At 40.0% G+C, this 13,826-nt stretch overlaps 1 protein-coding gene across 11 annotated transcripts in view; it reads right to left on the reverse strand.

The window, feature by feature from the left end:
- Positions 1-13,826, reverse strand: part of arvcfb (ARVCF delta catenin family member b) — a 119,915-nt gene that overhangs the window by 30,817 nt on the left and 75,272 nt on the right. For 7 of the 11 annotated variants that reach the window (XM_075468338.1, XM_075468340.1, XM_075468344.1 and 4 more), the window contains 4 exons: positions 11,020-11,137; positions 10,734-10,905; positions 9,579-9,596; positions 7,835-7,906 (listed from right to left, as the gene is read on the reverse strand). In XM_075468338.1, the coding sequence (XP_075324453.1) occupies positions 7,835-7,906; positions 9,579-9,596; positions 10,734-10,905; positions 11,020-11,137 (380 nt within the window). The remainder of the gene's footprint in view (positions 1-7,834; positions 7,907-9,578; positions 9,597-10,733; positions 10,906-11,019; positions 11,138-13,826) is intronic. The other 4 variants (XM_075468339.1, XM_075468342.1, XM_075468337.1 and 1 more) reach the window with 2 other exon arrangements.

Here is a 13,826-nt window from a genome sequence, read left to right on the forward strand (position 1 = left end):
GAACCATACGTAACCGAACAAGTTGCAGCGTGCATTCACAGAATATGATCCAGATGATTATAGAGACACACTGCTGCCTGCAGGAGTCCTATTTATATAATATTCCTTTAATATTTTTCATGATCGTTCAACACAGTAGTGCACTTGAAAATCCATCAAGCCACCTACAGCTACAGCAAAGCGCTTTAGGGGAGACATGACTACGGATGCAGCTTTATAACAGATGTTTGGTGTCACCCGGGAGAGGAGCAGGTGATGTAACTGTAGAAATTAATTTGCAATGTCTACACTGCACTCAGTCGTCGCAGTTACTATAATTCAAAGTCATACGACATGAAACATGGATAACCCTTCCTAAATAAACTCCAGAGCAAAAAAGGTTATTCCCTCAGTTCTCTACAACATAGTTAGAAAAAGACAAGTGAGTAAAATAGAATTGTAGAAATTGACAGTTGTGGTTAGGTGTGCTGTAAAAGACGTTGTAGCTCAGGCTGTTTAGATTTGGTTGATGAATGTGTTTTTTGCAGCATGAGTGGTGTATATACTACTACAATGCAGACAGGTCTAGTACTGTAGGTTAACTGACATCTATTTAAGAGCTCCATTTTACACCTGTCATATTAAGCATCATGTATCCAGGAGGTACCTGGATGTACTTACGTTCACTGCTGTATTAATTTCTCCAAACTACACACATCAATGTTAATTTTCACTGCCTCCATCTTGCTTTCATTGCTCGCTTATTCAAATCAGGGTAGACCCTGATGGTGGTTGTAGCTGGAGCTGCAGAGTTTACAGGCAAAATCCAATCACTTTATTGGAAGACAACAACTGTTTTATTTTAGTATAGTTTTCCCACTCATTGCCACATCACGTCTGACCGTGCAAGTAGCTACTTTCACAGGCTACTCATTAACACTTCATTTTTCTTATGCATCCTGTAACAGTGGATTGATTCACACCTTTTCAACATCAGATGTCTGCCTCTAATGTGTCTGCGCTGCTCCTTTTTTGACAAGGTACCAATTCAATCCGCCCACGCAGTGTGAAGTGTTAAGGGGTTAATATAACACCTTTCCTTTACTACAGACAAGCATCCGTTATCTCCTGATGTGACTTTTGCAAAGTAGTTGAGTGCAAAGAACTGTTCGTAATATAATAGCAAACAGTTCAGATAAAACCACTTTTTTTTGCTTTGTTTTGCATTGATTTATCCTTTATTTAGTTACAACCTCTTTTGAGTAACAGTAACTCTCTTTAGGTTTGTTTGTATCCCACTTTGCTTCACCTCATCGGACTGCAGCAAGGGACCAGAAATATGAAACCTATTAGTCATTCTCTGTGCATCGTGACACGTTGACCTCCTTTATGAGCAGGGTAGGCTTCCCGCTGGACATGACAGCATCCAGTTTAAAAACAACGCTCTATATTTGACATAAGTAAGGTGTAATGTCAGGGGAGTTGTAATGGCAGAGGCTACAGAGATACTGTACAGAGTCTGATTTGAGGTGCCAGACAGTCTGGAACCAGCTATGTGCGGAGTGAATGCCATGTGTCAAGATAGCAGAGAGGCTGAGAGTGAGAAGGTATGAGTGATTGTTCATGAGCACGTGCCCATGTAAGCTTATACACCCATAGGTTGTGGATGCTCTTTGTTTGCATTCATGCTTTTTACGTGTGACATTCCATCTGCGTGCCTCGATAAGCTGTTTATGAGCATGCCATCTTCATCCGAGGGTCGCACCTCGCTGTAAAATATAACAGCAGGAAGCAAGGAAAAAGAGGTGGAGGTGCCCAGAACAAATGTGGGGAGTTTTGCTTTGAACAAAGAGGCAAGTGAATCTCCACGGTGGTCAGCAGGTTGTGAGCTAGCATAAAGTCAGCACCACCAGGAGTCAGCGTTCGCTATTCGGGTGCTAAATGCCTCAATACGGAGCTCCGACATCATACCGGTGCTTGGAATTTAGGATATAGGGTAAATGATTTGTGACATTCTGTTACTCTGGGTGTGAAATAGAAACGGACCAGGCACAACATTCCCTCTAACTACAGTTGTGTTACTCTGATGCAGACTTGGCACCAGGACGATGACAGAAGATGCTTGCTTTTGATAAATGGGCCTGCTTGACCATATTTACACAGTGTGTCCATCGAACCACTGGGCAAGGCAAGTTTTCATTAAGCTACAGATATAAAGTGGGGAGGATTAGAAGAATCAGACGTGTGTTATAGAGCAATAAAGTGTAAAGTTTCTCCTCTGTGTCGGGTTGACAACAACCAAAAGAAGGAATAAATGAAAAGCTCCATTTTTGTCAATTTAATCTAGCCTTTCAGAAAAAGATGTCACTGACAGCAAAACAATAAACACTCACTGTCCTACAAATAGAGATCATATTGAAGAGTGTTAGCCATTCTTATGACTTGTATAATGGGTTGCAGACCCCTCTACAGATTAAATGCTTGGCTTACAAGAAAAAATAGCCATGTTGACTAAACTACAGACAAAGATGACAAATCCTACCAAAGTCGGTAATCTAAGGACTTATTTCAACGAGTACTCCATGGGTTTTTTTATGAATATTGATACTACCCGATGAACTATAATGTGTTTCCACGATCCAACAACTTTTCAGATCACTTAATCAGATCAAAAATTTTTGCTTACAAAATAATATATTTCAATTTAATTCAATGCTTTAGTACAAATATGTAGTATGCAAATGTTAGGATGCTATGCCATATCAAACCTATACTGTCCAATTCCAGGCCTCACTCATCAGGTTTGTGCTCTGAGCCAATCACATTTCTAATGTTTGTGATGCCACACTTCCAAACACAAATGTCTCTTTTTACATTTGTGACATATAACACATATAGGCCTGGTTATGAAATAATATTAACATAATCTCTTTAGTCTGTTGGCTTTCAGTGGTCAGTATCTAATTAAGCAGAAGTGAAGCAGAACGCCTGTCTGACAAAAATCAGACCAAAACTTCAAACAAAGCTGTATGGGTCTAATATGTTTAAAAATGAAGAAACTACATGGCTTGCTTCTCGTATCATTTTAGAGGCTAAATTTAAAGGACGATTAGGATGAAAAAAGTCAAAGCTTAACCTGTTCTTATAGTGGAAGCTGTCACAACTCACACTAAAATCAATAGGCTCAGAGCACAGGCACCCGAGGAGTGAGGTACATCTACAAAGGCCAAAGCATTCCTCATCTGTCACGGCCAAATGATTCTCATCTTAGTTTCACTGGGATGGAAGCACTTGTACTCAATCAAGTTTTTTTGCCGAAGTGCATTAAAAACATACCCACATACTTAAAAAAGATGTGACAAACGTTTCCTAATTCTGTATGGTGGAGTGACACAAGTGTAAGAGTGATCCCATAAAGGGGGAAAGGTAGAGATGTTGTTTGGAGCAAAGCTAAAGGCAAATTAATTTCAGACAGACAGTTTTTCTTTCAGGGCAGAAAACAACCAGTTCTGATTCCTCCCAATCTCCTCATCAGAAAGAGAAAAATATGTGTTTTTCACTTTTAAAAGAGTTTCCTTCCCTCCACTCAGACAAAAGGAGGGATGATCTATACAAAAGCTCACCTCCTGTCCCCAGATCGTTTTTCCAATCTCAAGGTAAGAGCTGTGGTTTCTGTTAACTGCTGGGAAAGTGTTTCATCATCTCAGTGACTGCCCTCTCAATACTTCTTTTGTGAAAAGCATCTTTACACAGTTGTTATTACTTTTGTTTCAGCCAGCCCCTCACTTTCTCTTGCTCTGGTTTGGACGGCATGAATAACACTCCTCCTCTACCTTCTCTGATGATGTATGTGGCTGCAACCTGCCTGGTGCCGGTGGAACTGCACGGGTGAAAATGACTTACTCAATCCGTTAAGGTGGATAAAGAGGGGACAACAGAAGAGGGGAAGGGTGGGGCCACTTTGGGTATTCACAGACCTCGGAATACTAAATAAGGCAAATAACTAATGCTTTCATGTAAGCATGAGCCAGGGATCCTTTTAATGAAAAAGGGGGTAAAAAAGACGAAATATGAACTATCAATGAACAAAGATTAGTTCCAAGCAGATTAATCAATGCATGGAAAAATACTTTATGGTGAGAGGGCCCTTACATGTCATAACAAATGTTTATCTAAATTCATTATGTGCTTCAATAAGACTATATACAAATGTTAATAATAGCATCATAATCACGTTTATTGTGTGGTTACATACTTACAGTAGCAACCATTAGTCATGCATTTTCAGCTATCAGACTGAAGATGTTTAATGATCCTTTCCATTTTCCATTGTTATTAACTGTTACTCCTAAGTTTATTCTGCTTTTCACAGCTTCCCCGTCTGGAACATGCGCCACAAGGTGTTTCAGATGTGATAACAGTTGCTGTTGGTGCCTGGCTTTTATGTCCTAATAATCCTTACATAGGTAGCTTACATGTCAGCAGACTGGCTAACTGACCATGGCCTGTGGTAAAGCTCCTCAACCTGCTGATATGACAAGTCCATGTTTCATTACATTTAACTATACAAAATACCAGCCGTTTTCATTTGATAGAATAGAGGGTTTAGAGTAAAGGGAATGGATGAGTAAAGGGAGAGGCAAACGTGAAAAGAAGGCAAGGAATTAAGAAATAGAACATTTATTTCTGAATGTGAAGCTAATAACCTCCTTTGTTTCTGTGCTTTGTGTTTGTATACTGCGATGAGTGCAGTAAATATATATGCATCAGAATATGTGTGAGACTATATTTAGGAAATTCTGCTGATTCTAACAGATGCTGACTTTAAGTTACTTGAATGGTGAATTTGTCAGACGACGTTGTGGTCATAAAATTGGGATTTAAACGGAGTAACAGTCTGGAAATACTTTAAGCAACTGCAAATTCACAGATAGTTGTAATGGGCTGATTTTCAATCCCATTTTTCTGACACATTTAGCCATCTGACAAAAGAAACAGAAAAATATGTGAATAAGGGCAGCTAAAAATGATAAAAAGCCTGGAAAAACCAAAACACGGACAGTCTTTTAAATCTCTCAAAAAGTAAAGCCCAGCAGTAAGCTACTCCACAGGTCTGACACAACTCCTGACGGACTTAGCTGATCAGCAGCCGTGCGTGGAATGATGCAGAGCACTGACATTCTTCAGCTGAGAAAATAGTGTGAAGTGTCTGAGGCAAAAATTGCTACATATAATGTTTGTTCAAAACGATATGAAACGTTTGAGAAATTCACTCTTCTTTGGCCCTATTTTGAGTAGCTGTTGGCTAACAGAATTCCTCTCTATCTACTGCTGGTGAGACACCGACTGCTCATGAGGAATCTGTAGAATATCTATTAAATACCAAGCTTTACTTCTCATATAAAATAAACATCAGGGATGTCAGAAAATTTAAGAAAAACGCTGGTAAATAAAAGAGAGTGGCAAAAATGATGTCTTGTGTGCTTTCCTTCTCTTTCTTCCCTTTAACAGATACTCACACACACCGATACACAAAGAGATTAATCATTGTCCACTGCCACGTCCAGTCTGCTCCTTGCACTGACCTCTCTCTATCTGACAACAGATCAGGACTAGGATACACATGTAATCTCTTATATCTCCCTTAGCCATCGCCACAAAATGAAATACGCTTTCTCCACAAGCTCTCCACAACTGACCAGCGGAAGGAGTGTTGGCAGAGCGTGATGGGGAATAGGGGCCTAAACAACCCAAACACATGACTTCAAGGATAAATAAGTAAGACTCCCAGAGGATTTTTACAGTCTTGCAGTCAAACAGACAGTGTTTTGATCAGGTTTTTAAGCACGTTATCCATGCAGCTAACAGTTATCTGCCTGTGTGTTGGGCTAATAAACGTCAAATTTGATTTGTCTGTCATAAGCATTAAAATGTCAGGTAGCTCTCTGCAATGTGTGAGTCCAAACTTATTTCAGCTGTGCATAACAATCAGACCTATGACAACAATTACCTACTCTGGAGTCAAAAGTGGTGTTGTTTCCATATTATGCGATGTAATAGCAGAACCATTCTAACAACTATAGATCCTCAACAGCGGCATACCAGCTTGGCTTTTACCCATGAAAACCTAGTGAGTGGGAAATATTAATTATCATCCTTGGAGCTCATCTGCTTTCTTTCACTTTAGGAGTGATAAGAAAAAAGGCAAAATTGGCTTAGCTTGGAAAAGCACAGCAATTAATTGTGATCTAGTTTAATAAGAACCCACTTTGCTGTTAATATGGATAATTACCAGTCAAACAGGAGGTAGCATTGACTAAAGAGGCCTGTCAGTGGACAATGATGAAGGCACTGGTCTGTAAATATCACAGAAAGGTGTCGAACAAGTGCAGGCAAATTCCAAAGACAACACAAGACAAATGGGCAGTTGCTGTTAAACACAAACACTTACACCTTTCTATAGCATAAGATATCACGCTTATTCATTTGCAAGCAATTACATATTCTATTGCAACTAGATGTAATGTTGTGTGCAATGCATGCTAATTTGCTTTTATGGCTGTTACAGTTTTTTTGGCCTGCTAGTGCCAAAAAAACCAAGAGCAAAGTAAACGTGCACGTCCAATACACACAGTCACACATTCGATGCTACAACCACCTGCAGAGTGTGCGTACAAAACTCCTCTTTTGTCCGCCACATTACGCTTGCCACATCTTTTCACGTGATTCAGTATAAGATGGTGGGAGCAGGAGAGGAGTCTGTTATGCTCTGAATATGGCTGAGAGAAGAACAATTCTGTGGACTTCTGAACTACAATCAGGACTGCAAACAGCTAAAATCTTACCTTAAATAACAGCAAATCATGTTTTTTTTTTCTGTTTCTGTCAATGTGTATAAACCCAAGGCGACAGTTAGGCTGCAGTTAATGTAATATGGTGCAATATGACAACATTGGATTGGTAATTTACACAAATTTATTTTGCTAACCTATAAAAATAAAAACATTGTTCATGGCAGTATTATATTTATAGGATATTTCATGAATGTGTTAAATGAGCCTAAATTAGCATTTAGATTACCTGTTTAGTCAAACACACATTTTTCTTAGCTTTACTTAACTTAAGTAGTTGCTTAACTATTTAAACTGCATAGAATCCTCAGCTTAAAGTGACAATGCACCAATTTACGGGGAATTACAGGACAAGACAAAGTTTTAATTTGTAAGTATTTACAAGCATTTTATAGTATTCTTGGAGCTGTGAAAGAGAACAAAAAAATAAACCAAAGTACAGAAGACGAAGTACAGCTTTATTGTTTCAACAGGAGTTGGGAATTCATTTTTAATGTAAATTATTGAGAGTCTCCAAAAAAAGTCTGACAAGAAAGACTCCATATCTAAAATATAAAATATTTCCTTTAATGTGCCGTTTGCTTTCTTCAGTTAATGGGTTAATCATTATGCCAGCTTTGATTTGGATATTAAAAACATTGAACTGTGGCTGAGGATTCCATTCATATCACTCCCACCCGGGTTGAATGGTCAATTGATGCTCTGAAGCTGCAAACTTGGCAAAGCTCAGCATATAACAAAAGGCTGCTCAGTGCATTGTTACATTAATCAACAGAAGGAGGGTTTACACAACTGATGCTGCCACAAGCTGCCAACAATCAGCTGTCTCACTGGAGGCACAAAGCCGCCAAACATGACTATATCAATAACAAAATTAACAAACTTCGGCTTGTCTTGTAAAAGACCTGACCTGCCTACAACAGGACCAGTGATTGTCTATGATGGGAAGTTCCTCTGAGCCTCTGCTAACAGAGCGATGTTTGGCATGCTGGACGAGGCCCTACCTTTTGATGGCTCTGTGCGCTTGGGCAGATCCAATGTGTCGTAGTTTTTGTCATTCTCACCATTCTTTCTGCCTGCATGAGGAAGTAATGAGAAAAAATTAAGTTAGTGTCTTAACCTGAGAGGCTGGATTATGAAAGACAATGTGACAGACACCAGAATTAGACTGAATGGGTTTGACAGGGTGATAAAAGTATTTCTGCTCTGTGAAAATGAATGTAAAATGTATTATTCTGTGGTAAAAGAGCTTATGAGAGACAAGAACACAGTTATAAAACTAAATGTGGATGAGTTGTGCACTACTGAAGGTGAGTCTGATTTTAATGTACAGAATAACACACAGATAATACATAGAGCCATGTAACTGGTGGTTGTACATATCCACACATAATGATGGATGAATGTTAACATATGAACTCACTACAGAGAGCTATAAGGGTGATATGAGGAATATAATTCAAACCGCTTGTTTAGTGTTATTCACATAATACATGAATTTGCAACCTACAGGATGAGCTCAAGACCACAAATCCACACATTAACTATGACCACACAGTTCACTAAACTTTACCAGTTGAACAGCAGTGTTTCTGACGCAGATTACTGTAAGTAAGGAAGCAGCAGCAGAAGGGAGCTGGAGAATGAGGGCTGTGCAGCTCAGCTAGCCAATTGTCAACTCACATGCATATGGAAATGACAAAGGCACAGTACAGAAATACAGAGACAGAGTGGCCCATTCCTCGGCTAGACGGAAGTAAAATATCCGGTCACTGGGGTCAGTGGAAGCAGAAGTTATGAAGCACTCCCTGCTGGCTGAGCTAACCACTTCCCCTCAGGAAATGTGCCGAACCTGCCTTATCCCAGGTTAGAGGAGAGATGGCTTTCCTTTGATGATATCTTCCTTAATATTCCTCAGCATACATTAAGCTGAGCTAGAATGGACACCACGTTCTTGGTAATATGGGTAGCTAGGAGTTAAGAATGAAAGATCACCAAAATCTCCTGTCTGAAAACATCTTAAAGGTAAAGTCAGATTTTTTGGATTAACTCCAAAGCTCATGAATTCAGAGAGTGATATCAATCTCCTCAGCTGACTCTGAGCAAGAAGGATAAATCAGTCTATTTCCCAAAATGTCACGTTTATCAATCTTTCGCACTTGTGAGGAATTGCAGTGTTTCCTCAATATGATGCTGACAGACTAGGCAGAAATTATTGCATGGATTTACCCAAAGAATAGTAGGATCTGAATTAGTAACAATAATCCACATCATCTTACATTCCAATGCTCACACACAACCAGATAAATATGCAAACAAAATTGGATGGACAGCTTGACATTAACGCCAAAACATGACAAAGATGTATCTGTGGCGAGGGGTTCCAGTTGGATGCTGTTGATCTCAAAGGTTGTAAACCCCACTTTTCTTTTAGGGAGAAAAGTCTGCTCTCTCTCTAACCTCCACATATTTGAAAGGACCAGTGAAAAACTCTAACTCTAACAGACTGAAAAGTTTAGGAAGGGTGGAGTCTAAAAACCCAGAGCTATGAGAATGTGTGTGGAATGAATGAAATTCTACAATTTTCTGGAAGTCCTTAGAACTTTCTCAAGTTTTTGGAGGACACCCAAAACTAATTCAAACTATATTGTACAGCCAGGGGGGGAGGAAAGAAAATCAGGAAAGGGGGAGTCAGGAGAAGAGGAGGTGGAGAGCGGAAGTAAGAGGGGTTAAAAGGGGGACACTCACCTTGATTAAACCATTCCTCTACAGTTAGCCAAGGAGGCAGCAGCAATGCCAAAAAACACAAAGCAGGGAGAAGAGAAAAGAGGCATGATGAAAAAGATATGCGAGTGTGTGTCAATAAGCAGTAGTTGACTTCATGTAAACAGTTTGGCTGTTTTTTCTCAAAAAGGAGCCATCTTTTCCTGAAGGAGACCGAGTGAAGGCCATCATACCGAAAGAGCATACGTGAGAAAGCTTTTTTTCACTCTTAAAAAAAAGAGCAAAACAGAGACAAAAGGAAAGTGCTGAAGAAAGAAGGAATCAGATTCCACTATCAGACATAAAGGCAAGTTGGAGAGCCAAAGTGAAACATATATAAAAACAGCACAAAATGCCAGCGGTTGTTTAAGTGGTTTATTAAAATCACTGTGTGGAAGAACAGAAATAACAGCCCGGAAGCAGAGTATATATTAGTTCAAACAAAAAGTGAACTCCTATCTGTCTGCTGATCATAGTTGTGTATTCTTTATTCTAAATTTGTCATGACGCTAAAGAGGAGACCAAATTCCTTACTTACTGTAACAAATTACAAAGACTATTACTGCCAGAATTGTTTAACTACTTGCCTCCACTGTCCTTTATAGCTGCATTTATTGTTTCATTACCTGAGTCTCTTTTCTCTGGGAACACCTTCAGGCTCTGCAGCAGCTAAACTCATCTCATTATTCAGTGTGTGGATGTGTGCATGTGGTTCGCTGTTTTTCTTATAATTCTATACACTTGTAAGCTTAACGTTTTCCTGACCCCTGAAGTGACAGAATTCTTTGAGGAACAGTTAGAGTCAAGGGTCACTGACTCTCATTGGCTGACTGATTAATGGCAGCCATTATTGTTGGAGAGCAGGGAGATAACCGAGTCATTTTGCCAACAGCCCGGGAGAACGATGATTAAGATGTTTCCAACAACACCTCCATACACTCCAATTCAGTTAATTACAGGCAATAACCAATAAAACCTCCCCATGTTGTAAACCTTGACAAGGTAGACATCCACTATCATATTATCCCAGTAATTTTACAGAATGTAAGACATTCTTTAATTTTTCTACCGATACTTATTTGGCAGGAGCAGGAAGTGGTGATCACATTCTTGCCTGCCTCGCTCCTTCCTTCTTCTCACCTTTGGCCTTCTTGCCTCCGAAGCACCCGGCGTCATCCTTCTTCTTCCTCTGTGGTCCTGCTGATCCAGGAGCCTGCAGCGATGATGGGTCCTGAAACTTTTCAGCCCCTGGCACCTCTTTGTGAACGTGGTAGGACAGGTTCCTCATGATACAAACGCAATTCTCAACAGACTAGGAGAAAAGAGAAGCAGCGATAATATCAACTACAACTGCATTCTCCCCTACTGAAGTGCTATTAGACTGAACTCATACACATAACAGTGGATTAACCAGATGTTTCTCTACCTTGTTGTCCATGTCTTTCTTCCCTACGGCTGACTGAAGGGCGTGCAGCAGGGCATCCACCAATCCCTCACATTCCCTCAGTCTGCGCCGAGCCTCTGCCCCATCTGAGCTCACATTTCTGCAGGAACAATGTCACATATGCACACTTTCAATAAGCAGTAAAAGGATCATCCATAGAATTAGGTTGAATTACTTTGAAACCTGCAACTTTTTTTTTTTAATCGTTGAAACTTGATATTACATGAATATCTCATGTTTATTGAAGGCTTTTTGATTGAATAAGACAGAAGTTGAATAAATAATGTGTGTGTAAGATGTGTGAACAATAGTTCTGCCATCCCCAATAACTCATGTCAGTAAATCTGACTGTTACCAGGATGGAAGAAACAAAACAACAGTAGACAGTCCACATCACACTATAATTACCACTGACACACTGCTATAATTAATAATAGTGTAATTACTACAACAACTACTGTGAATGGGAAGGTGTGTCTGCACTGCCTTTACAGAAAAGACATTTTAAAAAATGCCACCAGAGAAAAACATAGTTAAAAAAGCATTGCATTCTCCTAAAGAGTTGTAAGATACAAGTGCACAGAGTGGATGATAATGACTGGCAATCCCCTATCAGTCTACTCCAGCTGTGACCTTTGACTTTCATCTTCAATGTTTGACTCAAAAGTACAATGTACTAAAGCCACAGAGCTTTGGGACTAATCTTTGAAACAAGTTGAATATGAATTTCATTTTTTGGTACAAAGCAAAATGCCATCCCTCTTACATCAGCCAGCACCCTGAGCACAGCTCCTACAGTGTAAGCACAGCCATGGAGCCGGTGCAAGTCTTACTGTGGCTGTGTGACTGGCTGTGAAAGGCAAGGCTCTAAAGAGGGTTAAAGGCTGGGGCTCTGCGCTCCTCGCTCGGGACTTCATTTATGAACCAACATAATCCCATTAGCTGACCCCCAGTTAGTCCTATGGAAGAGTGGCAGCCTTGCTGAGGGAAGCAGAACTGTGTGTTTTTTAGTGCTGTGTGGACTGGAACACCCATCACATCCAGCAATTCAACACATATTGCTATTTGAATCTAACAGCAAAGGACAACACTGCAGTGACTATTCTATTTCAATGCCTATGTGGGTTCACTGATGAATTTACATATTAAAACCTTCTTCCAGCTTCTTGGTCAATGTGTAAAAGTATAGCACTCATTTTACTATGGAACTGTATTAAAACAAAAATAAAACTAATCTTTGGTCAAGAGCATGCAGACACCATCTGGACCGACTCATATATCAAACCCATCCGTCTTTAAACATCAAAAAACGGTCACCATCTCCCTATAAACAGATTCAAAGGAGCAGCTGCTTTGGATTTATTTGGCACGAGTCAGTTTGGGGCCCGGCAGACACAAAAAGTTTTATTGTCAGCTGTTTCGTTTGCAGGAGTCTTTCTTGGAGCAGTGGAGTTGTGGCAGGCTTAAGGACGGCGCATCAGTTCGTGGAGACTCTGAGGGAAACTGCGGTTGTCTCTGAACAGGACATATGCTGATGTAATATTCAGTTTTGTAAGGGTTTATGGGATTTGCATACTGATGATTATTGATCTGTCTTGACATTTTACTGTCTCTTCTTGCTCTGTTGAGAAGTCTGTAACTTGATAATGACACCAGAAAGACCAGATGATGTCACCCTGTGCTGATGGCTGATATCAGCCTTTTTTGTGACAACTTTGCTTCACTCTCTCTCACTTTAAGTGAACCACAGCCTTACATGTGGAAGACTCACCTGCTGAGTTCCTATGGCAACTGGCAGCTAGAATAGCAACATATTACCAATAGAAGCATTCTTGTGGCAGCAAATTTGCAACTTAAGAGGGTTCTGGGGCATGTTTGTGAGTTGTGTTCCTTTATGCATTTGTTTGTTGTTTTTTTGTTTTGTTTTGAAGAATTTAAGAAAAGCATGCAGTCCCTGCTGATCAGAGACATGGCCACAAATCATGACCAATTTGCTTTGGTGAAGCATGTACGTAGGACAACAACATGAAGGAGGACGCTGTGACCTAAGTGTTGCTCATTCAGAGTAATGCTATCAAAACTAGTGCATTTTCTTTATGTCAACACACTCAGAGTTTTTTAGCTCACTGAGAATTGTAGCCTTATTTCATTCACATTTCTTACAAAATGATGTTCCCTCAAAGAATGAATTGAGAAAATGATAAAGATCTGGGACGTTCATTTTTCTTTAACACCCAGGAGCAGACAGTGAAGAAATTTTGCTCTCAAAAATGTAAGGTCTTTAATTATGGCAGTAATATTTCTAGGTATTGTTGCTTATCAGTATGCAGTGTGTCATTTTTTTAAATGGCAGGAGGAATAATGGACACACTCACTCGTGCCATATTTGGTGGAATTTTACAACACAGTAAATTTTGGTCTTTTCTTCTGTCATTAATTTCAAAAGATTAAAAGTCGAGGTGGGTGTGCATTCAGAGGTCTGTCTGTGCACACACTGACAGCCTGTCAGAGTGATCTTGATATGTAGTGTTCCAGCCCTATCAGATGAAGGGCGGGTGTGAAGGTCACACGGAGCCATGTGGCCATCAGAGGACAATAGAGCAGCTGGGTGGAAGAGACCGAAGCAGGACTGATGGAGATGGATGGAGACATGGCTGCCCTCTGCTATCAGCCTACAAGGTTAACAGCAGCACTGCAAGACCATATGTGCACCCTCACGCTTGGTATCTTTCAGGTTTTATTGACTCAGATCCCATTTTTGATTTAGAGTCATGATTTAGCTTCTTATG

Source organism: Odontesthes bonariensis, chromosome 6 (genome assembly GCF_027942865.1).
Source record: "Odontesthes bonariensis isolate fOdoBon6 chromosome 6, fOdoBon6.hap1, whole genome shotgun sequence".
NCBI lineage: Eukaryota > Metazoa > Chordata > Actinopteri > Atheriniformes > Atherinopsidae > Odontesthes > Odontesthes bonariensis.